Raw genomic sequence first — 26,333 nt, forward strand, 5'->3', positions numbered from 1 at the left:
GTGGTTCCTCTTTTAGTTTTTGAAGAATATTGATTTCCACAGTGGCTGGGCTGGGCTAATTTGTTATCCTGTTCTTAGTGAAATTACAGTATTAGGCCTGGAATCCATGACATCCTCAATGTATTTTTGATGTTTCTCCCTTATGGCTAATGATCTAAGGTACTGGTTCTCAAACTTTAATATAGTTCCTTATGTTATGGCAACCCCCAACCATAAAGTTTTTTGATTGTTACTTAATGAATGCAATTTTGAATCATAATGTAAATATTATGGGATAAGAACCTCCAATCTTAAGGAAACTTAAAACATTTTCCATTATAAAGTACCAATCTCCAATTAACAGAGCAGGAAATGAGACCTTACCTTGCAATCTTCTGGAGAGGTGATGAGCAGGGTTGTGGTAAATTCCATAATCCGGACTAAGACTGTACATTTGCTGTAATTGTATTTTTCTTCCTCTTGGAGGCTGGGAGGGCCAGCCATCCCAGTGCCAAAGTGTTGTTCTACTGCTCTGGCATCACACATTGCTATGCTTTCTAAAAAGAAACCCACTGACCTCAAAAGTGAAGACTGTACTTCAGTACCTAGAAATAATAGCAGCAAAATATTAGTATGCATTTCTTTCTAACTCTACTAAAACTAATGGGCGGTGCCTTTTTGAAATACAAGTGACAATATACACACAACAACAAATGAAAGAATATTTCAAAGAAAAAATATTCAAGAAAAGATGAACAAAACCGCAGTCATTTCTTCTTAGCTCAGACATAGTAAAAATGTCCACACAAGGCCAGGTCACTTACTTCTGTAGCCACCCTGCCCCAGGCTATGTCCGCAGTCCTCTTGCTTAGGTTTGAACATGTGCTCCCACCTGCTGTAGCTATTATGAGAGTTGTGCAGCTTTTAAAAGCTTGTGCTGCCTTTGAAACAAGATATAGATCTCTCAGTTCCTTCAGTGCCATGCCTGCCTGGACACTGCCACACTTCCTGTCATCAGGATAATGGATGGACTGAACCTTAGAACCAGTAAGCCAGCCCCAATTAAATGCCCTTTATAAAAGTTGTCTTGCTCATAGTGTCTCTTTACAGCAACAGAAAGCCTAACTAGGACGTCTACTTTCATCATTTTAATCCACTGTGTTTTTAGACTTCATTAATGGACTTATTAGCATCCTATTTGAGGTCCTTGGACATACTCCTAAGAGCTACTTTGAAATCCTAGACGTCTGCTTCAGCTATATTGCATCTCTCAAGCCTACTCTATAGGGTTATTGGGTTCTAGTGGAGGCATGTTATCTTCGGTTAATAACTGTACTTTTGCACTGCTGTCTAGGCTTCTGGGTTGGGGATGACTATTGATTCTAGGAATTGACAATCTAGGACTGCCTTTATTGGGTGAGTTTCCAGTTCCTTAGTTTGTCTTCTCTGGATCTTAGACATGGGCCGTGCCTGTGGGCTGCTAAGTAAGGAGTGCTCTGGAGTCATTTCCTGGTGTGGACACTGGGGATACCAGACAGATCATGTTTCTAGGTACTGGGGACTTACACAAAGGATGAGCTATGTGGTAGGAGGGGGAGTGTCTCTAGTGAATAGAGTCAGAAAGGGAGGTATGGTGGTTTGAAAAGGAACGTCCTCCATAAATTCACGTGTGTGAATGCTACTCCATAGGGAGTGGCACTATCTGAAGTGTGGTCTCCTTAGAGTAGGTGTGGCCTTACTGGAGGAAGTGTGTCACTGTGGGGACAGGCATTGAAGTCTCAGAAGCTCAACCCAATCTTCTTGCTGCCGGCTGATCAAGATATAAAACTCATAGCTCATAAAACTCACAGCTCCTTTTCTTTTTCTTTTTTTTTTTTAAGATTTATTTATTTTATATATGTGACACCAGAAGGTGGCAAAAGATGCCCATTACAGATGGTTGTGAGCCACCATGTGGTTACTGGGAATGAAACTCAGGACCTCTGGAAGAGCAGACAGTGCTCTTACCCACTGAGCCATCTCTCCAGCTCCACGGCTCCTTTTCTAATACCATGTCTGCCTGCAGGCTACCACGCTTCCTGTCATGATGGTAATGGACTAAATCTATGAAACTGTAACCTAGCCCCAATTAAATGCTTTCCTGTGTAAGAGTTTGCCATGGAAAAGTTTAACACAAAAAAGAACATAAATAAAAGAGCCTGAGATATATTTCAGTGGTAGAAAATCTTCTACACAGCACTAAGTATTAGTGTATCTGCTATCAATTTGTTAGTATTATTTTTATTATAATTTATTTTCTACATAGGTCCTACCATGAGCAGTGGCTGTCCTGGTACTCTCTCTGTAGATAAGGCTCTGTCTGCAAGTGCTTGTTATTATGACATGTAGTGTGCAGTATACATGGAATAAATGGAGCAGAATCCGGCGATGGTATCTTAGAGTTAGCTTTACCTACCCAAGACCTCTTGCACTTGCACTGTCTTCTCCTTGATAAATGTGTTGTAGCACTCCAGTGCTGCAAGAAGGAGGTCCAGCCACTGCAGCACTCCGCGAAGGGTGACTGGCCCTTGCAAGTGGAAGAGGGTAGGCTGAGAAAGAATGCCCGCTGGCTCATCACTGCCGCTTGCCCCTCCTTCAAATGCGTTTATGAAAAAAGAAATGCCTTCCATTTTTATAAGGTCTTTCAACCATAAAGAAGGAGATTTGTTGCCTAAGAGACAAAATTAAAACATAAAAACATATTCATTAGTGTATATATAATATGTAAACATTCAAAAATTAAACCTTTAATCTATGAATTTAATTAAAATTGAAAATGATATAGAATGTTCTTTTTACTATTCCTCATCTTTTTTTTTTTATTGTTTTTATTTCTAAGAAGTTATTTCCACTAAGGCCGCTTTTTTCAGTTCCTAAACATTATAAAAACATCATCTGGAATAGCAACAAACTAATCCTCTGGCCCTTGCAATTTTCTTTTCAAGTTACAAAACAGCACGGCGATTTGGGGCTTTGACGTTGGTTATGGTGCTCACGTCTCTGGGGGCCTGGCCTCTCTACATCTCAGCGCCCTCATCTCGAAACGTCTCCAGAACAATCACACACCCACCTCCTCGGTTATTACAAAGATTACAGGACTTAAAGTTTCAAGATACTGGCCTTGAACTCGTGGCTACAAATGATGTCTCTGCCTCAGCTTCTCAAGATGCATGTTAAGTATTGTTTATTAAGTAAGTCAAAAGTCTTGCTTTAAAATCTGTTTTTTTTTTTTAATATTGTATTTTTTCTCAATTAAAATGATGGGACTTTCGGTGAGTGGGGGTCCAGAAAAGGGGAAATCATTTGAAATGTAAATAAATATATCAATAAATTAAAAAAAATTTCATTTTGCATGTTATGAAATCAGAAAGGGTTATATTATCTTTCACTTAGACAAGAAACCAAAACAGAATGTGAGCCTGATGTATTAAGAGGACATATTTATAAAAAGGAGGAATAATCCATTATTTTCAGTAACTAAAGAAAATTGTAATTGTGAGAAGAAAAACAATATGGTTTTTAAACTCTACAACAAGTGTCAAGAAAAGACAAAAAAAACAATTATTAAATTAATTATTAAAGGCAAATCTACTGATAGAGTAAGATATGGGAACCTTTATCAGGTGCTGTGCTAGAGATACTTGTATGTCAACTTGTCACAAGCTAGAGTTATCTAAATGGAAGGTACTAAGAAAATGTCTCTATATACTAGTGTGGTGCATACATGTCATACAAGCATTTGAAAGATGAGGCAGGAGGAATCTAAGTTATAAAACAAATGAGAGAGGGAGGATAAAGGATAGGAAGCAAGGGGGAGGAAGAAAGGAAAGAAAAGAGGAAGGAAGGAAATGTTATTTGTAACTTTTATTTATACAGAATCATAATGTTCTTAATCATCTCCATCTACAAACTGGCAAAGACAAAGGCAATTAATGCTGGTAGGATGTTAAGAATCCAGATACTGGGCAAACAAGACAATATAACAGGTAAGGGTGCAGCCACACAAACCTGCCAATCTGAACTTGATCTGTGAAATTCATCCAAAGGTGAAGGCTTCAAAGTTGTTCTTTGATTCCGCACATCCACTGCCATAAAGGTACTAATCCCTTCCCCTCTTTAATGATCTTTCAATTAAAAAAGAAAGAAAGAGAGGACATACCTGGCAATAAAGGAACAAATTTATAAAAGAGTTCTATGGACTTGTGTCGACATTCTGTCTGGGGCCTTCCACAGTGAGCCAAAAGCCACTTGACCAGATCCAATAAACATAATGACGTCAGAGGTGGGAATCCCCTACAAAAGAGCATGTTGTCATCAACATACTATCCAATAGTCAATGCCTACGTAGCCAAGAGTGTAAACCTGAAACTCAAGTCCACCAAACTGACATATGTAAAAGGCACAATCATTTTTAACGTATTAGTATTTGGATGTAATCAAGGTATCACAGGTTAACTCATAGAGATCTGCCTGCCTTTGCTTCTCTGGTGCTGGGAATTTAGGTGTTGCCACCATGCCCAGCTTCAATACAGTTCTAACATTATGTGTGTGTGTGTGTGTGTGTGTGTGTGTGTATAAATATATATATGTATATATATGTGGGTATATGTATATATGTATTATGTGTATATATATATGTGTGTGTACATGTGTGTACATGTGTATGTGCATATGTATACATGCATACATATATGTATGTATAGGAAATGTTATTTGTAACATTTATTTATACAGAATCATAATGTTCTTAATCATCTCCATCTACAAACTGGCAAAGACAAAGCCAATTAATGCTGGTAGGATGTTAAGAATCCAGATACTGGGCAAACAAGACAATATAACAGCACTGCTGGGGAAAGAACTCAGGACCTTATATTGCTAGGCAAATGCTTAGGTCCTTATTTATTTTTTTAGTTATTTCTTCCTTCCTTCATTCCTCCCTCCCTCCCTCCCTCCTTCTCTCCCTCTCCCTCCCTCCCTTCCTTCTTAACTTTTATTGGCATTCTGTGATTTCACATCATGCACCCCAATCCCACTCATCTCCCACTACCTGCCCCCAACAAAGATTTTTTAAAAATCTTGCTGTGGATGCAGCATTATGTCCCCGGTCTACCTTTTTTTCTATCCACTTCTTTGCTTGCAAACATTCATTGCCATGACTTACTGGTCTGACAAGAGGCCTTTGCCTTCTGTTATTCTATCCATTTTGGGACTCCTCTCAAATGTCCTGTTGTTGCCATGTGACATGGAGATGTTATAGTTTTGGATCTATAGGACTGGGCTCTCCATGCACTCCAGCAATTCACTGGTAGGATAGATGTTGACGGGGGTCAAGTCAAAGTCCTAGGTCTGTGCCTGAGATACCTCTCAGGAGGAATCTGGAAATGGTCAACCTGCTGACTCTCCTGCTCTCATGCCCTTGAGATCAGGAACCCCTATAACTAGGGCAAGTTCTACCCTGTTTCCCAGGTAAAGGTACAAGATCCTCTCTCTAGAGTGCTGCAGCAGGTGAGCAACGCTGTAAGTTCTGACACTCTGATATCACTGGGCTAGCTCTCTCGTCTGTCATAGATGATGTAGGAGGAGAGGAAGGCATCTCTCTTGTGCTCGACACTGCACAGCAGACAAGAAGCAGGTCTGGCTTTCCTGTTCATGACCCCAGAGGCCCTATTTCCTTTTAATATGGGAAAAAATTAAATATGCTCAATAAAATTATGTATTTCCATGTTTCCATTCCAATGATCCCTTTAAACAACAATAAAGAAAAACCCACAGTTACAGTATGTAAACAGTGCTCCTTAAACGCTCGCCTTTGTGAGATATACATCTAAGTTCTCTGATCCTACCCAAGCTCAGACTTATTTTATAGACAAAGCCTGTACAACAACTGGCATTTTAACTAGACATCCAATTAACTTTAATAAATGCAAATTATCAAGAACCAACTTTGTAAAAGGATGTTAGAAATTAGATTTAATTGTATTAGTTTGCTTTTGCTGTTTCTTGACAGTCTCATTTTACTGAGGTTGGGCATAAACTCTTGATCCTCTTACCTCTACCTCCCAAGTTCGAGGTTTATAGGCTGCAGGCAATGGTGGCACACACCTTTAATCTCAGCACTCAGGAGGCAGAGCCAGGTGGATCTTTCTAAGTTTGAGGCCAGTCTGGTCTACAGAGCAAATTCCAGGACAGCCAGGGCTACACAGAGAAACCCTGTCTCAAAAAACCAAAAAAGCAAACAAACAAACAAACAATGACAAACAAATTAATCTGTATTCATCATCACTCAACGGCTGAGCCACCTGAGGTCCTGAGTCATGGCGAACAGAATGCACTGTGAAGTTAGACAGACTGAGTTCACCTCTGCATTTCCCTTAGACACTTACATGAGCTTAAACAAGGTGCTCAATCTTCAAAGTACATCTTAAATCATCTTAAATCTAAATATGCATTAGATCCTTCAGGTGGCTAAATCTTATTGAGTATGACATTCCCTAAAGACTTCCTGGAAATGCTCATAACAAGTTCCCAGTGGTCAGGCTGTTTAAATAGTAACTAAATCGATCCCTAGCTTAAGTGGGACTTGTTAAGTTGAATTCCTGACTAGACAGCTCTGCACGAACACTGCACAGTGTTTTACAATCTTAGATTGAATGTGACACTCAGTTTTTATACTTCAAAAATTATTGTGTTAACAGTTCATAAATATTCTAATTAAATAATTACTTACCAAACTTGTAACAGGTAAAATACAATGTCCAAAACTTACTGTCTATATGATACCTATCCAAACCATAATCGAATATAATCGTCCTGAAATCATGTACTTTCAAACTTAAAAGTTTTAAATTCTGTTAGAAAATTGACTGTTCATACCACACTTCTACGCATTTCTTCTTTACAAAGATAATTCTTTATATTCTACATATTCACCTCCAACCTTCATCAGATGAAAATTAGCTTTGTGCTGGGTTAAAGAAAAAAGAAAGGAACAGTATCACATACCGTGGCAAACGCCGTTTCTTTGGTTTGTTTAAAGAAGCGTGCTTCTTTTCAATGATGCGTGTTAGGTGATCAATGGCATGACAGCACTGCTCAACTGTACCTGTATTTTTATCCAGTACAAAAAAGATCACAGAAAACATGTATCAGATTGTCAGGAACACAGTAATATTATAAATCTATTGACCTAATTTTGTGAGTACCAAAGTAATTTTACTATAGATTAAGTATTTTTTCATCTCAAAATATGAAATTAAAATAAATGACTTACATTTCAAATCCAAAATAAAACCCAAACCATGACTGAAAGAAGGCATGATAACATGCATATAATGTTGTGAATTTGATCTAATGCTTGTATGATGTAAACTGGGTTTCCAAAATTGCTGGAGAATCCATATGTAAGATGCTGAGGGTTCCTGTCCTCAGTTGGTTCTAATTAGTCAATCAAGTTGGCTGGGCAGGGAGACAAAGGTGGGACTTTAAGATTCACGGGCAAGGGCAGAGAGAGGAGACATGATTTAGAATCAACATACTGGGAAAGCAGTAAGGTCCAGACAAGAGAGGTGCAGAAAAGAATGCATACCAATCATGAGCCAGAGACCCCACTGGGTCAAGGGCAGCGAAGATGGAATATAGATTTTAGTAAGTAATAACTCAGGAGTATCAGAAGAGAGGTGTTAGCCACATGGAAGTTCAGGAGTGGGCCAAACATTGAGCTGATTAAGACATTATTAAATACAGGACTGTGGTGTTTGTGTGTGTGTGTGTGTGTGTGTGTGTGTCTTTCATTCAGGAATCCAGAACATTGAGCTGATTAAGGCATATTAAATACAGGACTGTGGTTGGTGTGTGTGTGTGTGTGTGTGTGTGTGTGTGTGTGTGTGTGTATGTGTATGTGTCTTTCATTCAGGAATCCAGAACATTGAGCTGATTAAGGCATATTAAATACAGGACTGTGGTTGGTGTGTGTGTGTGTGTGTGTGTGTGTGTGTGTCTTTCATTCAGGAATCCAGAACATTGAGGTAGGAACTCTTGCTACTGCGCCAGGGCAATTTGAGTAGAGGTTAACTGCCTACTGCAACATGTATATTATATACATACACCCCCAAAGGAGTATCACATCCAAATAGAAACTACATGACCAATAGCCTCACACGACAGACTAGCTAAGAAGAAACCTCCAGGGCAGCATAACCCAGTACAGGCCTCAACTAGTGCACATCAACTCAAAGCCATTTCTTATGGGTTGTAAATTCCTTGGCTTGTCTCTTTCCCCTGTAGGATAAACTATATTATAGTTTAACATACACCCACTATAGAAAAGGGTGTAATTAAGGATATAATCACCCAGGATTCACCAACAAAGACTCAAGCTTCGTGTTTACTGAGTACTGAGCAGATTCTTGGAGGATGAAGATGCAGAAAACTTTTTACAAACTGGATTTGAGACATTGTGGGTGAGAAAACAATGTATTGTCCCTTCATATTTATCAGATCTGCTAAACAGAATATGAAAAGAAAGAAAACACCATGTCGTGAAAGGATCATGTGAGCCTGGATTCTGAGTGGAAAGGTTCCAAGGCCGACATTCTCTGTCTGTAGACAGAGCAGTACAATGGCACCTACCTAAGCATTTCTCATCTGCATGGGTCAAGGCCAGACTTTCCATATACGTCACTAAGGCTTCAAACACAAACTGTTCAACCAAGGCTTCTTCTTCCCTGAAAAATAAGAAAACCTCACCTAAGGAAACAATACATAGGAAAAGACAAAAAACAATAATACAGAATGCAAACAAATTTTTTTGTTTTGTTTGTTTTGTTTTGAGCCAGAGTCTCACTCAATAATCCAGGCTGAGCTGGAACTCAATACTTGCACACACAGGCACTAACTAAAGAAAGAGTCTGCAGGGAAGTGATGGCCACGCCTTTAATACCAGCACTTGAGAGGCAGAGGCAGAGGCAGGTGGATTTCTGAGTTCGAGGCCAGCCTGGTCTACAAAGTGAGTCCAAGGATAGCCAGGGCTACACAGAGAAACCCTGCCTCAATACACCAAAAAAAAAAAAAAAAAAAAAAAAAAAAATTAAAAAGTGTCTTGCACCTGTTGAAAAAAAATCATCATCTTGGAAATTAACAATAACAAATCAAACATAAGTTAATGTAAGAAATGAATGAATTATAAATATTTTTGTCCACAGTAAACTCTTAATATAAAGGATAATGGTTTAGCTTGTCTTTCTATGAAAGAAACAAATCAAGATGTGAATAAGGAAACTACAGAATCAGACCATGAATTTTAAGTTACTACATATAGGATCAAATATATCTTAATTAATCAAAATATAAACCACTACAAATAGCATATCATTTATTTCTATCATCACAAAAATGCATGCTTTCTTGAAAATATTTTATATATACTGATTGTGGGAACATTTTCTTTACAAAAGTTGTCAAGATGCTTGAAGTGCTAGTCAGCTGGTGAGACTGAAGCAAATATACCGGACAAGGCAGAACGCTGTAACTGAACTGCTCGACTTTAGAAATCCTGGCCATATGATGTGCATCAGGATACTGTGGAGAAGAAGTAGGCCCTTTATACTGATTAGTGCCAGCAGTGGGTCTTGCTGCTGTTTTCAGTTTTCAGTTTGCAATTGATAAGTTAGCAACTTATCAATTTGCTAAACACACTTTTGAGATAAAACAGATTTGTTAGTGTGGGACTGTGAAAGGTAACTTTGTTCCGAGTTGAGCTAAGACTCAAAACTCTGGAGATCCTGAAGGGATAGTAGGCATTTTGCCTGTTCTAGGGCACAAGGCCAAAGCTCTCCATAGATTTGTGGCCATCAATAATGTAAGACACAGGCCCCTCCACATGTTGAGGATGTGACCATGAGTCATGTAGGCTCAAGACAGATCTCCATTTTAATGAGGTACCTAAGGGCTTGGAGACTTAGCCAATAAGCTTTCCTTCCCAGACATTCCTCTCTACAAAAGGTATTTAACCTCAGGCCCACCCTGAGAAGGTTTCACTCATCCAATTTCTGCCATGACAATAAATGTGTTAAAACCATGGACTGCCTCCTTTCATCAGGATCCACCACGGGGAGTCATAGAGAAGGCCTTTGCCTACAGAGCTGCTGTCTAATCTCCAGTAGAAGGCCTCTATGAGCCCCCACCAGAGCTGCAGTCAAGCCAGGGACTCTCCCTATGGGACCAGCTGGAGCTCCCCGCCTTTAACCCCTGACCCCAGGCTAGATCCAGCCCATGGGCCCCCACTCCATTCTCAGCTCTTCTGCAGCTCTCAGAGGCGCCTGGATGTCTGGGAGCCTGAGAACCAGAAGGCCCCAGGCTTGTTGCAGGCCCAGGGGCCCCCGCGTCAGCTATTCCGTACCTTAGGCCGTGCTTTCCCACCCCTTGAGCCATGTCCCAAGGCTTCCCTACAGCCCAACACCTGCTCACCAACGGTGTGGGGGAAGCACAGTTAAGCGTAGTTAAGCACCGTCAAGCATGGTCAACTTCCTACATCCTGACTCCCTGAGCAGCTGAACCCTGTGGCAGAGCAGAGAGGGGACCCCACAACCTTACATGTGAGAACACAGAAAGCTATAGTGCAGTTCTCAACCTGTGAGTTGCAACCATTCGGGGGTCAAATATCAGATTTCCTCCATATCAGAAATTTACATTGTGATTCATAACAAGCAAAATTGGTTATGAAATAGCAACGAAATAATTTTATAGTTGGGCATCTGTTTTAAACATGAAGAACTGTATTAAAGGGTCACAGCATTAGGAAGGTTGTAGAGGATCAAGTTGGCACCAAACTACCCAACAACGACTGTAACCTGCTTAGGTGGTAGTTTGCCATTGGGAGCAATCTGGAGCAGTTTCATATGAGGAAGTGAATTATGTCACTTTTTCTGTATGTCACAATCCAAGTTCATTGTTGTATAGAACAAGTGGGGATAACATTTTCCTTTCTTTTCAATTCCAGTCAGTTCAAGAGTCTTTACCAAACTGCTTCAGTGCCAAATGGCCATTGAATGGCCCATGCTGAGTTCTTTGAGAGCTTCTCCTGCACTGAGCTGTAAGAGGCTCAGCTCCAGTCAGTGTTTTCACTTGGTGACTAGGAACTTCCCAAGGCCAGGCCACTATCCTCCTTCTCCGCAAGGCTGTCTGTCCTTTTTGGAAAACATTTGAACTACCACTGCACTGCCCTCATTACCAGGTCCTGAGCCAAATGTGCTGTGTGTGCCACAAGTTGTCTTTTCTGCTTCACAATGCACTTTTGCCTCAAATAAGAATTGCTTACATTTGTTTTTTTTGTGCAACATAATTTCTAGTATAAAATGAATGTGAAATAAAAAACAAGAATAAGTCATTAGCCAAATAACAAGGTGAGAAATGCATATTACAATGATATAAACCAAAGCTGAGAAAGACGCTCAGCTTTATGAAAAGGCTGTCAAACCTGATGATCTAAGTTTCAGCTCAGGAACTCATACAGTGGAAAGAAGAATCAGTTTCTCAGACTGTCATCTGACTTCCACACATGTGCTGTGTCCTAAATGCAAGCAAACACACACACACACACACACATAGTAAACTAAAAAAAAAAAATTAGAGGAGGATGTGGTATGCCTTTAATCACAGCACTGGGGAGACAGTAGGAGCCTATTCTACAGAGCAAATTCAAGTCCCAAATTACAATTAATTTTTGCACCAACTTAGTCATAATAATGAATAAATAATTCTATTGATGGCTATAGCAATTAATTATGTGTAATAACATCTTAGCCAATAACAGAATTTATATATAAGAATTATCTCATAAGATAATAATATCTGAGGGGTTGGGGATTTAGCTCAGTGGTAGAGTGCTTGCCTAGCAAGCGCAAGGCCCTGGGTTGGGTCCTCAGCTCTGTTTAAAAAAAAAAAAAAGTAAAAGATAATAATATCTGGTGGTGGTATAGTCATCAAATTTGGGCAAGTATGCCATTTTGATCACATAATAATGACAAAATTACCTAAGGACACCTTTCTCAGAATGTTCCATCACATTTGTCTGGAAAGCACAACCTTATGAGGGGTTTCAAGCACCAAGAGCTGGCAGATAGAAGTCAAGCTCTTCACTTCAAACTGTTAAGACTATGTAGATTAGGTTTATATATCTAAATAAAACTATGAGGAGAAAAGAAAACAAATAATACAAAATTTGAGGAAGATGACTACCTTGTAAGGCAAGTTTCAATACTACAAATGTTGCCATACAAACACCTAGCCAGTAAAGCTTTCATCAAGGACAAAGCTAAATTTGAAGGCAACCTGAGATTCAGTAAATCCTCCCCTTGGTGTTTACATGCTTCTGTGGAAAACTGCAGGGCAATCTAACAGTCAAAGGAAAATGCCATTAGGTGCATTTAGGTGAGGGAAGTATGTCACCTGTAAGGCTGTCACTCTCCGCTTTGCCTTTAAATAGGGGAGGCTGTAAGATAAAGTTCTTTTCTTTTCTCCAAGAAAGGAATCCAGAGAGCATGTGAATCTCTGCCCACACAGTCTTAGCTCTTCTCTTCAGAAACTCTAAGGGTCCGTTTTTGCTGCTCTGGACTGAATAACCTGTTTCTTAACTTGGAGAGTGGGTACAAGCCAATTTGGTCTACTACTATCACTCTATAAACATTATATATTTTATACATTCTTCAGTATATACAGGTTTCGTCATTTAAAAAGCTACATAAACAAGACATGGCTTCATGCTCTAGTTAATTCTCATATAAATCTACATGTGGATTCCCATCCATTCCTCCATCTTCCTTATACTGATCTCCTCTGTTTCCCAGCTGCCATTTTTCAGAATAAGCTTTTTTTTTTTTACTAAAGTCACTGGAAGATGACTAATAATCTATTCTTAGCAATCAGTATTTAAGAGGATTGGTTAAAGGCATAAAACTTTACATTATCTCTTCTAGTATCGTTCTCAATTGTAGCCCTTCTAAAGAGCTATGTTATCTGCAGTATTTGGCACAGTGCCTAGCATTTAATCTCTTTTTCCAAAGCCTTCTTCTGACAACAGGCATATGTGCTCCTAATAGTGAACCATCCCTTCAGCTCTCACACATTAATAAGCAATGCTGCATGAAGGAATGAACTAATGAATGTATGCCTGCTACTCGTCTTCCTGTACTCAACGTCTTTCTTGGATTTTTGGAATAGCCCAAGTTTGACTTCACTTTGTACTCCCATAATTCTAGAACCTCCAAATCGTTAGAGGTGCTCTCCATCCTTCCGCCATAGCGAACTCATCTAGCTCACCCACCCATTACTCTGAGCCCAGCCTAAGAGTACCAAAGTTCTTCACCACCTGGAACAGCAAGTTGATGAGGGGTGGAGGTCCTATTACCACTTCCACCTTCTAGTCCTACGGAGCATGGTTGATTCTCATTCATCCTTTATGGGCCATCTCTGAGAAGTGCTCACTAACTTACTATACACATTCTCAATGCTTCAAAAGACCTTGCACATGTGTCTTTGGTTACACTCTCAAAACATATTTGCAAGTATTTTTCCACAGTTTCTAAGATTCTTAAATTCACACCAACTATCACATATTTATAAACTAAGTGCTTGACATAAAAATTTACGGACTTAAACATCAGGGTACTTTTCAAAATTACATTAAAAGTTTCAAGAACTGGGCTGGAGAGATAGATGGCTCAGCGGTTAAGAGCACTGATTGCTCTTCCAGAGGTCCTGAGTTCAAATCCCAGCAACCACATGGTGGCTCACAACCATCTGTAATATGATCTGATGCCCTCTTCTGGTGTGTCTGAAGTCAGCTACATTGTTCTTCCATATAAAAAATAAATAAATCTTTAAAAAAAAAAGTTTCAAGAGCTATCTTACACATCTCTCCTTGACACACAAAGCTTACGTACCTGAATTCCTTGTAGATGTGATTGAAAGCAAGTGCTGCACCTAGCCTCTTGAAAGCATTAGGATGAAGTGCAAGGCTGTAGAGCCGCTTGAAAAGTGACTTGCTGTTTACTGGACTCTTCTCTTGCTGCTGAGGTGTTGTTTGCTTAATGGACCATTTGAGGAATTCTTGAATACACCGTCCACAAAAATCTCTTAAAGTACTGTCAACAGGGTCCACAATACCATCCTTAATCAAAACAAGGACAACTTCATGTGGTAACTGTTATACCCATAGAATGACTAATGGTTTTGTGTAAATACATATATCAACATTCAGCAGGCTAAGGCAAGAACACTGTGAGTTTGAGATTAACCTGGGATGCACAGTAAGTTTCAGCCCAGCATGGGCTATAGCCTAACTGTGGACCTTAACTTAAAAAAAAAAAAAAATCATCCAGTGACTTCCCATAACAAGGTTTATGATCTAGTGAGAGCCTAGATGCACTAAACAAAGAGGGCTATGTGATTGCACTACATGTTTTATGCAACAAAACGGTCAACCAGGGTCCTCATAAGTATACCACATTTCTTCTTCCTTAATGTTCATATCAACTTCCATGTATTCGTTGACTTCAACTTAACAAACAATATCACACAGATGCACAATGGGATTAGTTTCCAAGAACAAGGAATTAAAGGATGTTTGGACAAGTTTATGACATATTTCACTGGGAATTTTGCCATTTTTATTTATTTATTTGTCATTTTATTTACTTAATTTATTATTTTATTTTTTCGGTTTTGTAAAAGCAGGGTCCTGTATAGCCTAGGCTAGTATAGAATTACTATGTCACTGAGTAGTAATAAACTTAAATCCTCCTGTCTCTGCCTTGTAAGTGTTACAGTTACAAATGTGTGCAAGGTGATTCTAATGTGAACATGTAAGTCCCTCTCTTCAAAAATGGATGAAATAACTGGAAAACCCACATAAAGTAATATTTAAAGGAATCAAAGTTATTCCTACAAACCCAAAAGTAAAATAAATATGCATCAAAGACCACTACAGCCTTAGCTCACTGAACCAGTGACCAGACCATAATTACCACCTTTATTGCCTTGGGAAAAGTGTGATTTAAAAGGTAAACTGTAGACTCCATAGCCCTTTAGTTGATAAATCTGAATGCAAGAAAAAATTAGGCAAATTAAAAACTCCCTTTACTCTTGAATTAAATACTGTACCATGGGTTTAAACAACAAACTACTGTTATTGATGAAGAATATTTATACTTCTTACACAAAACACATTCTTTCTTTCTTATGCCATATATAGATCTGCCTGCCTCTGTCTCCTAGGTGCTGGGATTAAAAGCATGGACCACCATCACCCAGCATGCAGTATATAATTTTTTAACTTAAAGCCATTTAAAAAGCAGAATATTGTTGACTAAAACTTATAAATATTAAAAAAAATATCACTTATCAAAATAAATATGGTACTGTGTCCAAAACCAAAAATAACAGTTTCTATAGCAAAGCGCTATATTTTGGTATGTTAACAAGGAACTTTTCCTAGAGATCTAAATGTACACTAAATTTCTGCAGTCATTTGGAATAAAAGTACAGAATTCCAAATATTACTTACCAGTATGGCTTCTAATAAGGCAACAGTATCTTGACTTTCAAATTTCTTATTGTTAGTAAACCAGTGGATCAGCTGCATAACAAGCGGTTCATAGAGCTGCCTTGTCACCTGAAGAGACAATCTCTAATTGCAGTTTACAGCCTTCATATGAAAGTAAATATACACTGAAAATTAAACGTTTAGAGGCTCTTTCAACAAAGCTATTGTTATCATTAGTTTATTTTTCTAGTTCAGTTCCATGATGAACTAGAGCTTTAAGAGTCCAGGAAAGGAATGAATGAACACACACACACACACACACAAAATTATCTAATTATGGGAGCAATTTAAGATACTGTTAGTATAATTTGTGTCAGGGCCTACCTGGGTAAGCCTACATAATCCTCCTGCCTATGTATCCTCTTTAAAGTCTAAGATCTGGCTTAGGACCATAGCCAATCCCCTGACTTAGACCAAACAGCTGGGACCATGTCATTTAAAACCTACAGACTCTTGACACACCATACCCAGTTTCTTTGCCCAGCAGGTCCTGTACCTCTTGGACCCTTCCATACAGCTTTTGTCCATCTCCCAGATCTATCCCTGGTACCAGCCTAATTTGGATAGTCCTGCTTGTCCTACTCACGACCCCAAATTCTTTCCAGTGCTGCCTACCAACTATATCACATCCAACCTCTCAGAGCAGCCAGATCCTACACATCTTAGCAGGTGAGTTTTCCTGGTCCTCCTTTTACCCTCCCTCTGCAGCACCACAGGTCTAGCCCACTACCCACACCTAGTACCTCTGGTTGAGCCTGGACAGCACTACTTGAGTAACCTACAACTGATAGGCCCCTTGCACAGTACCTAAATCCCAACCCCAAATCCACCAGTCCTACAGAGATGATCTCCAATAATAACTGCCTATAAAAAATGCAGGACATAAAATTTAAAAGAAAAATCACAAATGTCAAAAAAAAAATCAGCGAGTTTAAAGACAAAACAAAAATCTCAAAAAAAAATCAAAATCAAAACAAGAACAAAAACAACAAAAACAAACAAACAAACAAAAACTCATCACAAAATTAAGACTGATTGAAGACAAAGAAATAATCCAAGGTTTGATAAATGAATTCAACAAGGACACAGGAAAACTGAAGAACTCAAGCTGAAATGAAGGTGTAAAAATTTAATAATCACACTAGAAAACCCAAGAAAAAGCCCTGTAAATAGAATGAATTGACCAAAAGATAGAATATCAGGTCTCTAAGAGAAAGTAGAGAAACTAGACCCTACCTAACAAGCAACATTGAATAAAAACTCCAAAAAGGAGGGGGGGAAGAAAAGAGGAAGGAAGAGATCACGGTGGAACACCTGTCTTTTGTCCTACCATGGACCCTTAGACCTCCCCCACAAGCCCCACATCCAATCTTAAGTATCAACTCCCAACCTCCAGAAGCCATACCTACTAGCAACACAGAAGAATTTGTCCTAGGCAAAACACAGCCAGCATACTCTAAAACCCAGAGAGAGAGAGAGACAGAGACAGAGACAGAGAGAGACAGGGAGAGAGAGAAAGGGAGAGAGAAAGAGAGAAAGAGAGAGAGAGAGAGAGAGAGAGAGAGAGAGAGAAAGGGAGAGAGAAAGAGAGAGAGAGACAGAGAGAGAAAGAGAGAGAGAGAGAAAGGGAGAGAGAGGGGGAGAAACCAAAAAACAAATAAACACCTACCCAACAAAGACACGAAAAGATTTCAGCATACAGAATCTTCCCAATCCCAGATGCCTAGAAGCCAGCATAAAGCACAATGCATAGCAGTCAGAACATCATGTCTCCACTTGAACCCAGCAAACCTATTACAGCAGACCCCAAGTATTGAACATAGCTGAAGAACACGAAAAAGACCTTTATGGGTGAAAAAAACAAACAACAGTCTTTATGAATAAATTTACTTTTTAAAGAGTAAATAAACCCCCTTAAAAAAAATCTATGAAAAAAACAGATAATAGAAGGAAATGAATAAGACCATTCAAAATCTGACAGAAAAGATAGAATCAATGAAGAAAATCCAAACTGAGGAAAATCTGGAAATTTAAAAACTCAGAAATCACAGAGGCAGGCTTCACTAACAAAATACAGAAGATGGAAGAATCACAGGCATTAAAGACACGATAGAAGAAATGCTTACATTGGTCAAAAAAAAAAAGTGTTAAATCAAAAAATATCCTGGCACAATATGTCAAGGAAATCTAGAACACTAAGAAAAGACCAAACCTAAGAACAACAGGAATACAGGAAGAAGATTCCCAGGTCAAAAACACACACAAAAATATTTTTGACAAAATCATAGAGGAAAAATTTCCTAACCTAAAGATACAAGAAGCACACAAAACACCAAATAGACTAGACCAGAAAAGAAAGTATCCCTGGCACATAACATAAACAGCAAAAAAAGAACATTAAAATCTGCAAGAAAACAAAATGAAGTAATATAAAAAGCTGTACTCCAAAAAGAGGAAAATGTAAAAGAAATAATTTTCTCAATACATACCACTTAGCAAAGTTAAATCAAGATCAAATAAGCAATTTTAACTGTCACCTCTAGTGAAATAGAAGCAGTAATTAAGTCTTCCATAAATAAATAAATGAATGAATAAATAAATAAATAAATAAATAAATAAATAAATAAATAAATAGCTCAGGGCCAAATGGTTTTAGAATAGGACTTGCCCAGACTTTCAAAGAGAGTTAATGCCAATACTCCTCAAATTATCCAATAAAATAGAAACAGAAGAGACATAGCCCAGTTCATTTTAATAGACCACAATTAACTGATAACCATGTAAAGGCCCAACAAAGAAAGGGAATTACAGACCAATTTCCCTTAGACAGATGCGATAAAATATTAGCAAACCAAATCAAGGAATACATAAGAAACTATCAACTATAACCAAGTAGGCTTTATCCCAGAGATACAAAGATGGTTCAGCATGTATAAATGGAAAGACAAAAGCTACATTGGATGCAAAAAATCCCTTTGACAAGATCCAATATCCCTTCATGATAAAAGCTCTAAGAGAATAAGCACACACAGGAGACAACTCACTGAAATAAAGGCATCTATAGCTAGCCCACAGCCAATATCAACCTAATTACAGAGAAACTCATAGCATTTCCACTAAATCAGGAAGAAGACAAGGTTGTCCACTCTCTCCATATCTATTCATACAGTAGCTGAAATTTTACCCACAGCAATTAGGGGTTCCAAACTGGAAAACAAGTCAAAGTATCCTTATTTGAAGATACTATGATTTTATACATTTAAAAACAAAACAAACAAACAAGCAACAAAAACATTAAAAACTCCACCTGGAAACTTCTACAGCTAATAAACATTTTTAGCTAAGTCTCAGGATACAAAAATCATTAAAATTCCCATATACAAATGACAAACTGAAAGGAATCATGGAAATAATACCTTTCACAATAGCATCAAAAACTATATAATATCTTGGGGGTAACTCTATCCAAGCAAGTGACAGATGAGTGAAATAAAAGTATTAAGACATTGAAGAAAGAAATTTAAGAAGATACAAGAGGACAGACAGGTCTTCTATTCTCATGGATTGGTAGACTTAATTTAATGGGTGTTCTACAGAAAAGCAATCTGCAAGATTCAATGCAATCTCCATCAAAGTTACAAGACAATTCTTGACAGAAATTGAGAGGGTAATTCTCAGCTTCAGACAGAAACACGAAAACATCCAGGATAGCTGGAGGTATCACCATCCCCAATCCCAAACTGTACTACAGAGCTATAGAAATATGTACTGGATGGTATTGTATCAAAACAGGCATGCTGACCAATAGAACTGAACTAAAGACCCAGATATAGACACCAGATTTTTTTCTTAATAAGGAATACAGAAATACACATTGGAATAAAGACAACATCCTTAACAGATGGTGCTAAGTCAAACTAGATAGCTGCATGTAGAAGAATGCAAACACACCCATTCTTATCACCCTGTGTAAAACTCAATTTCAAATGGAGCAAAGACCTCAATATGGGGCCAGATACACTGACTCTGACAGAAGAGAAAGTGAGGAACAGTCTTGAACTCAAGGGTACAGGAAAAGGCTTTCTGAACAGAACATTGATAGTCCAAGCACTAAGAATAACAATTTATGGGATATCATGAAACTGAAAAGCTTTTGCATGGCAAAGGAAAACAGCATTTGGACAAAGTGGCAGCCTTCAAAATGAGAAAAAAAATTACCAATAACACATCTGTCAGAGGGCAAACATCTAAAATATTAAAGAACTGAAAAACTAGACATCAAGGAAATAACCCAATGCAAATATGGGATACAGATCTAAATAAAGTTCTCAAAAGATGAAACACAAATAGCTAAGAAACATTTAAAGAAATGATCAACATCTGAAGTCATCAAGGAAATGCAAATCAAAACTATTTTGAGATTTCATCTTACATGCATCAGAATGACCAAGCTCATGACAGCTCATACTGGTGAAGATAAGGAGTAAGATCACTCATCCATTGATAGTAGAGTGCAAACTTGCACAGCCACTAAGACAATCAGTGTGGCAGTTCCTCAGGAAGTAGGAATAGATAAATGCCAAGATCCAGCTATACTATTCCTGGGTATATACCCAACTCTGTTAACTGCCACTATAGTCTAAAACCTGGAAATTAGAGTCAGAAATTGGAAACAACCTGGATTCACCAACTGATGAATGAAGAAAGAAAATCTGGTACAATGCCAGGTGGTGTAGCACACCTTTAATCCCAGAATTGGGAAGTAGAGGCAGGAGAATCTCTTGAGTTTGAGGACAGCCTGGCCTACAGAGCAAGTCCAAGGATGGCCAAGACTAAAACGAGGTAACATTGTCTGGAAACAAAACACACAAAAAATAAAAACAAAAAATAAAAACAAAAAATAGAGAGAGAATATGATATACATTTACACAATGGAATATTACTCAGCTTTTCAAAAAAGGAAAACAAAAGAAAGAAATCATGAAATTCCTTAGTGAATGGATGACATTAGGGGAAAAAATTCATCCTGAGTGAGGTAACAAGACTGAAAAGGTCAAATATGTTTGTATTCTCTTATACATGACGTTAGATATTAAGTCTTCAACAAGCAAATGCAATCTGTGTAAGCACAGTATTTAAGCACAGCACGGAGACTAAGGGAGAGAGAATCCACAGATAAGGATGATGGGGGTGGGAAATCTGACTAGAATGAGAGGAATAAACAGGGAGGAAGAGGACGGGAAAGGAGGGAATACGGGAGGGGACAGTTCACGCTAAGGCCCACTTGAGGGGTCATATGGAAACCTAATACATTAGATGCTTCCTAAAATATACACATATAGGAAGGCAATTTAAGTAAAATTGCCAAATAACAGGTGAGACAGAGCCCCAACTAGATATCTCTCATCACCATGTGAAGCTTCCAGCACTGGGAATGAATTACAGCTAACACAGTTGTTGGCCATGGTGCTAGGTCCAATGGGGACCCGCAAACAATGCAGGCTATTGCCAAGGCTATTGGTGGCTTTCTACAAACTATTGATAAGGCCCTACTGCTGAAGTCAACACCTCCATAACTCACTGAACATGGAGAAGTCAAACTGGGGTCTAGCTAGAGCCTTCACCCCTAGAAACTAGTGTTTGTGGTACTAGAAAGTACTCTACACACCACTGGAGAACAGTAAACACCAGCCCAACTACAAACCCTTCAATCTACAATGGGGAGCTGCTCACAAAACACATTGGTACTACAGTTCAAAAGAGATGTAGGTGCAAACACTATCTGATTATATTTAAGGCCTACTCCATGAGATGGAATACATTCATGACACTGCTCAGATAGCTAAGAACTTGAAACTAGAGAAGCCAAGGACTTAGGGGAAAACCAAATACTATATTGTTCTGCTCAAGGGATGTAGCAACAAAATGACTCCTATTGACATTGTGCTATTTTCATAGATTAGTCTTGCTTAGCTCATCAGAGAAGCTTCCTCTTGAAGCAGATGGGAACAAATGTAAGAGACACACACCTGGACAATGTGCAGAGAGCAAAACACATCGAAACACTAAGTCTTAAATAGTATATATCCATCAAATCTCTACCTACTTAGGGCTCAGGGAACCATGCAAGAGGAGGTGGAAAGAATTTAGGATCCAGAGGCAACAGAAAACACCAAGGAAGTGAGGCCTTCCGGACACAACAGGCCTGATACCGTCTGTCCTGGGAAAGACTGTGGCAGCATGCACAGGGCCTGCATGGGTCTAAGTCATATGAGTTCCCAGTGCTGAGACAGGAAGTAGACACAACCCCCGTCCCTAACTCAGAAACAATTTCCAATTGATAACTGCTCGAAAAGGAACAATTAATTCCTCAAAAGAAATTTCATTGTGTACACAAATCACATTTAAGGGCAGGTCCCATGCACAGCAAGATAGCCAGCACAAAACAAGCTCAGATGTAAAGCGTTTTATTTGTCTTTTATAAGATTTATATGTGTCTTTACATCTGTGTTACCTGTCCCTTTTCTCTGGCTCCATATTTATTTCTGGTTTTTTTTTTTTTTTTTTTTTGGTTTGGTTGGTTTTGGTTTTGTCCTATCCTGGTATATTTCTTTTTATTTTTATCTTATTACTATTTTCTTTTTAAAGATGCCTGCTTTCTAATGAGATAGAAAGGGTGTGAATTTGGGTGGATGTGAAGGGTCTGGAAGGAGTTGTGGGAGGGAAAACTACAATTAGAGAATATTGTTTGAGGAAACTATTTTCAATAAAATAACATAAAACAAATTAAAATAAAAAAAATTTAAAGTGTAGCAGGTCATAGTCACTCACACCCTTAATCCCAGCATGGCTTAATATTGGGAGGCAGAGGCAGAGAGGCAAAGAAGCAGAGGCAGAGGCAGACAGATCTCTGAGTTTAAGGTGAGCCTGAGCTCAAATGAGAAATCCTGTCCCTCCCCCAAATAGTAACTGTTAAATTAAAAACTGTTCCAGTGTCCAGGTCCCTGGACCAAGTGCCTTAGAGTGTACAGGGCAGCAGGAAGGCAACAGCGAGTGCTAATGAAAACACTTTTCTTTCTTTTGGAGTGCTGGCTCTGCACTTACTTCAATCCTCCTGCCTCTCCCAAGCTCTGGGATTATGGGAGTGGACTACCATGCCCAGTGTGAGATCATCTTTTGGAGGCTTTATTACTGCTTAGATCCTAATCATGTACTTACTTGATCCACGTCACATGCAAGTTGAAGCAGCACGGGAAACGTGTGCTTATAAAGCTGGTACATGGGAGGCAACCCCTGCCCTTCCGGCATCTGAGTGGCTCTTCCCAACATAAACATAACCACGCTGTGCAACAGTTCACAAGCTGCTACCTAAGAGGGACCAAGTTCAACAAGGCTTTGGTTACCACATTTACAAAAGAATGTTTTGAAGTTTTTTTTTCTTTAATTAGCCATTTAAGAGAAAAAAATTAAGGTAACTATTATGTACTCCAAATAAAAAACTGGAAATAATAATTTTTATATATAACTGATACTTGTATTCACTTTAATCTTTATCCAAGAGTTAAGATTTGAAATTTAAAAACTTCAGACTCTGAAGGTAACACATTCATATGAAATATATTTCACACAGTTAGAACTACACATCCTGACTGCATTTTTAAATATCACTTTAGTGAGTACATTTTGGAAGCACATTAAAAATTTATGCATTAGTGGTAACATTTGAGATTATAAGTTCCCAATCTCTAAAGTTAAGGTAATAATCGAACTCTTCCTAGGCATTATTTTGAAACATACTTTGCATTGCACTTTCTGTTACAGGTTATTTATTATGAGGATTTATACTTAATTTTCATTTATCAATGACACCTACTTTTGAAAACATTTAAAAGTAATGATATTAGAAGAGCTAACATACAGTCTCTGTTTCTTAACCAATATGTAAATGTTTTTAAAGCAATACACTACAAGCAATGAATAAAATGAAATAGAAATACTTTAGTTTGTCGATCACTAGCGGAAAGGGCCAACTCAGTGACCCGTGGCAGAAAGGCGTCCAGACAGATAACAGGCTTCATCTCTCTGAAGGGCACGGCAAAGCTCAGTCTGTTCTCCCTGTCCCACGCCACATACTTCTTCATCCTTTCTCCTGATGTAGCTGATGAAAGAGTTTGAGGAGTGCTTTTAATTTAAGATCTTTCCTCAGCTCATTAACTAAATTAGAGTACTTTTAAAGCATTTTGTCTTTCCTTTTTTTTGCTTTAGTTGTGTAAGAATATTAAAACCCCTGAAGCTGTTATTTCTAAATTTAAGTTAACTAAAACCATTATTCAATAGGAATATGCAAATTCAATGACAGCTACTTAAATAGGATAGAAAATAGTAAGTATATTTGAAAAAAATCTCCTTTTTGCCAGCTGTGGTGACATATGCCTTTAATTCTAGCACTTGGGAGGCAGAAGCAGGGTCATCCTTGCATAAGTTCCAGGCCAGCCAAAATTACTGATGACCTTTTCTCTCTCTTTTTAAAAGATTTATTTATTTTTATGAGTACGCTGTAGCTGTTTTCAGACATACCCGAAGAGTGCATTGGATCCCAATACAGATGGTTGAGAGCTACCATGTGGTTGCTAGGAATTGAACTAAGGACCTCTGGAAGAGCAGTCAATGATCTTAAGTGCTGAGCCATTTTTCCAACCCCTGAGGACCTTTTCTCAACAAAAACCTATCTCCTGTTGTAAAGGGATTAGGGAGGTGGCTCAGTGCATAAGAGTTTTCCATGCATGCCTTAGAACCAGAGCGCAGATTGCATGCCAACAAGAATAAACTGGGCGAGCATGGCAGCCTAGATACAAGGCAGGCCTCGTACAGGTGAACTGAGAGATCCTGCCTCAAAGGACAAGGTGGAGAGTGATCAAGGAAGACTCCTGACATCAGCCTCAAGCTTCCATATGCACATGTACTTGTACATGTAACACACAAGCAAACAACACCAAAAGTTTCTTTTGAAAATGCTTTTGGTACTAGAGAAGGAAAAATACCCACATATTAAAATATTAAGATTGTACACTGGACAGAGGGCTCAGTGGTTCAAAGCACTTGTTGATCTTGCAGAGGTCCTTTGTTTGGTTCCTAGCACCTGCACTGTGGTTCACAACCATCTGTAACTCCAGTTCCAGGGGATCAGATGCCCTATTCTGACCTCCATAACACCAGGCATTACTGTGGTGCACATATAGACATTTAGGCAAAACATGTAAAATTAATATACATATATATATACATATATATATATATATATACACACACACATACCCACAAAACCAAGAATATTACTTTTAGTGTTTTCCCACAGGACTACTGCTGAGAGGTGCTATCCCACAACCTAAGGCCAGAAGGTGCTACCTGCAAAGATTTATCAAAGATTTAAAAGTCTTTGATAGCCCAGCACAGTTGCACACCCTCTAATGCAAGCACTCAAGAGGTAAAACAGGCAGATCTTTCTAAGTTTGAAGCCTGACTAGTCTGTATAGCATGTTCCAGGTCACCTGGTCTGGACTTCATAGTTCATTCTTGCCAGGAAAGAGAAAGAGAAGAAGACATAAAGTCTCTTGAGCTAATCAACTTGAGGTTCCAACTGGTTTTGAAAAGTAAAAAGTACGATTTCAGATTCTGAATGTGACCAGACAGGGCGAAGGGAAACGGATCAGTTTTGAGGAAATCTGAAATAGAATACTATGCTCTGGTAGACTGACATTCAAGTCAACAGTGGCACTAATACAGAACTGGGCACTGCGTGTATGAGCACAGGCGGTCACGGACCTCGTCAGAAGCAGGCCAGAAGAGCTGGTGGAAAGTAAACAGGCCCTTCGTCAGCTCCAAGCACAGACACACCCACAGGGTTACCTCAGGAAGGAGCTTACCTGCTACAAGACTTTTGTTTATATGTCCTCCCAGAGACCCAAGTATTTGCACGACCTTAATTCTTAATTCTTCTAAGGACAGCACTTCATCCTGAAAATGTTTTCAGTTGATAAACATGATAAATGAGCTTAAAAATAGAGTGAAAAGGAAAGATTACCTATTGTTAAGATCTCGTAATAGTTAAGTAAATTCTGTACAATAGTACTATCAATGCTACTGAGAATCCTTACAAGATATAACTCTTCCAATTTTATAGATGGTTGTCCAGAATAAGGGCAGCAGCTCCACAGCTTTGGGAAGATCCTTTTTACTCTAAACAAGAACCAAGAACTCTCAAAGCACGTTTGTTTAATTATGGGACACACTCCTAAATACTGCATTAGTAATTCAAACTTTTAAGAGGTATCATTTAAATAATGCTAACACAATATTACATTAAAAACAACATGCTCTTATGATAATTAGTTTTTTTAAAAGAAAATCCCTCAGAAGAGTGGATCTGCCTCATATCAATACAAAGGCATCAGATGTATTCAAAGGAGTCACAGACCTCATACATAGTTGTAGACAGAAGAGAAAGCAGCACTTTGTAGTCATCTTAATTAACTAATTATCTTTCATATATAGAGTAGAATTTGAAGCCTTATCAACAAGTTTTTACGTATATTCTAATATGCTAAATTCATTTATCTTGCACTTTCAATGAATTTTTTCATTTTTTACAACCATGCACTGCTCATCTGAAAATACTCATTCAGTAGAGCAAGCAGATTTTTCCAAATGTTGACAC

General features: G+C 38.5%; 1 protein-coding gene across 4 annotated transcripts in view; it reads right to left on the minus strand.

Moving 5' to 3' along the window:
- Window positions 1–26,333, minus strand: part of Prkdc (protein kinase, DNA-activated, catalytic subunit) — a 210,698-nt gene that overhangs the window by 131,555 nt on the left and 52,810 nt on the right. For all 4 annotated transcript variants that reach the window (XM_052158779.1, XM_052158780.1, XM_052158781.1 and 1 more), the window contains exons 23-32: window positions 25,543–25,633; window positions 23,617–23,777; window positions 22,838–22,987; window positions 15,581–15,688; window positions 13,959–14,185; window positions 8,650–8,744; window positions 7,024–7,123; window positions 4,178–4,311; window positions 2,435–2,689; window positions 364–584 (exon numbers count right to left, since the gene is read on the minus strand). In XM_052158779.1, coding sequence (XP_052014739.1) covers window positions 364–584; window positions 2,435–2,689; window positions 4,178–4,311; window positions 7,024–7,123; window positions 8,650–8,744; window positions 13,959–14,185; window positions 15,581–15,688; window positions 22,838–22,987; window positions 23,617–23,777; window positions 25,543–25,633 — 1,542 coding nt within the window. The remainder of the gene's footprint in view (window positions 1–363; window positions 585–2,434; window positions 2,690–4,177; window positions 4,312–7,023; window positions 7,124–8,649; window positions 8,745–13,958; window positions 14,186–15,580; window positions 15,689–22,837; window positions 22,988–23,616; window positions 23,778–25,542; window positions 25,634–26,333) is intronic.

The sequence above is a fragment of the Apodemus sylvaticus genome, chromosome 15, assembly GCF_947179515.1.
Source record: "Apodemus sylvaticus chromosome 15, mApoSyl1.1, whole genome shotgun sequence".
Lineage (NCBI taxonomy): Eukaryota > Metazoa > Chordata > Mammalia > Rodentia > Muridae > Apodemus > Apodemus sylvaticus.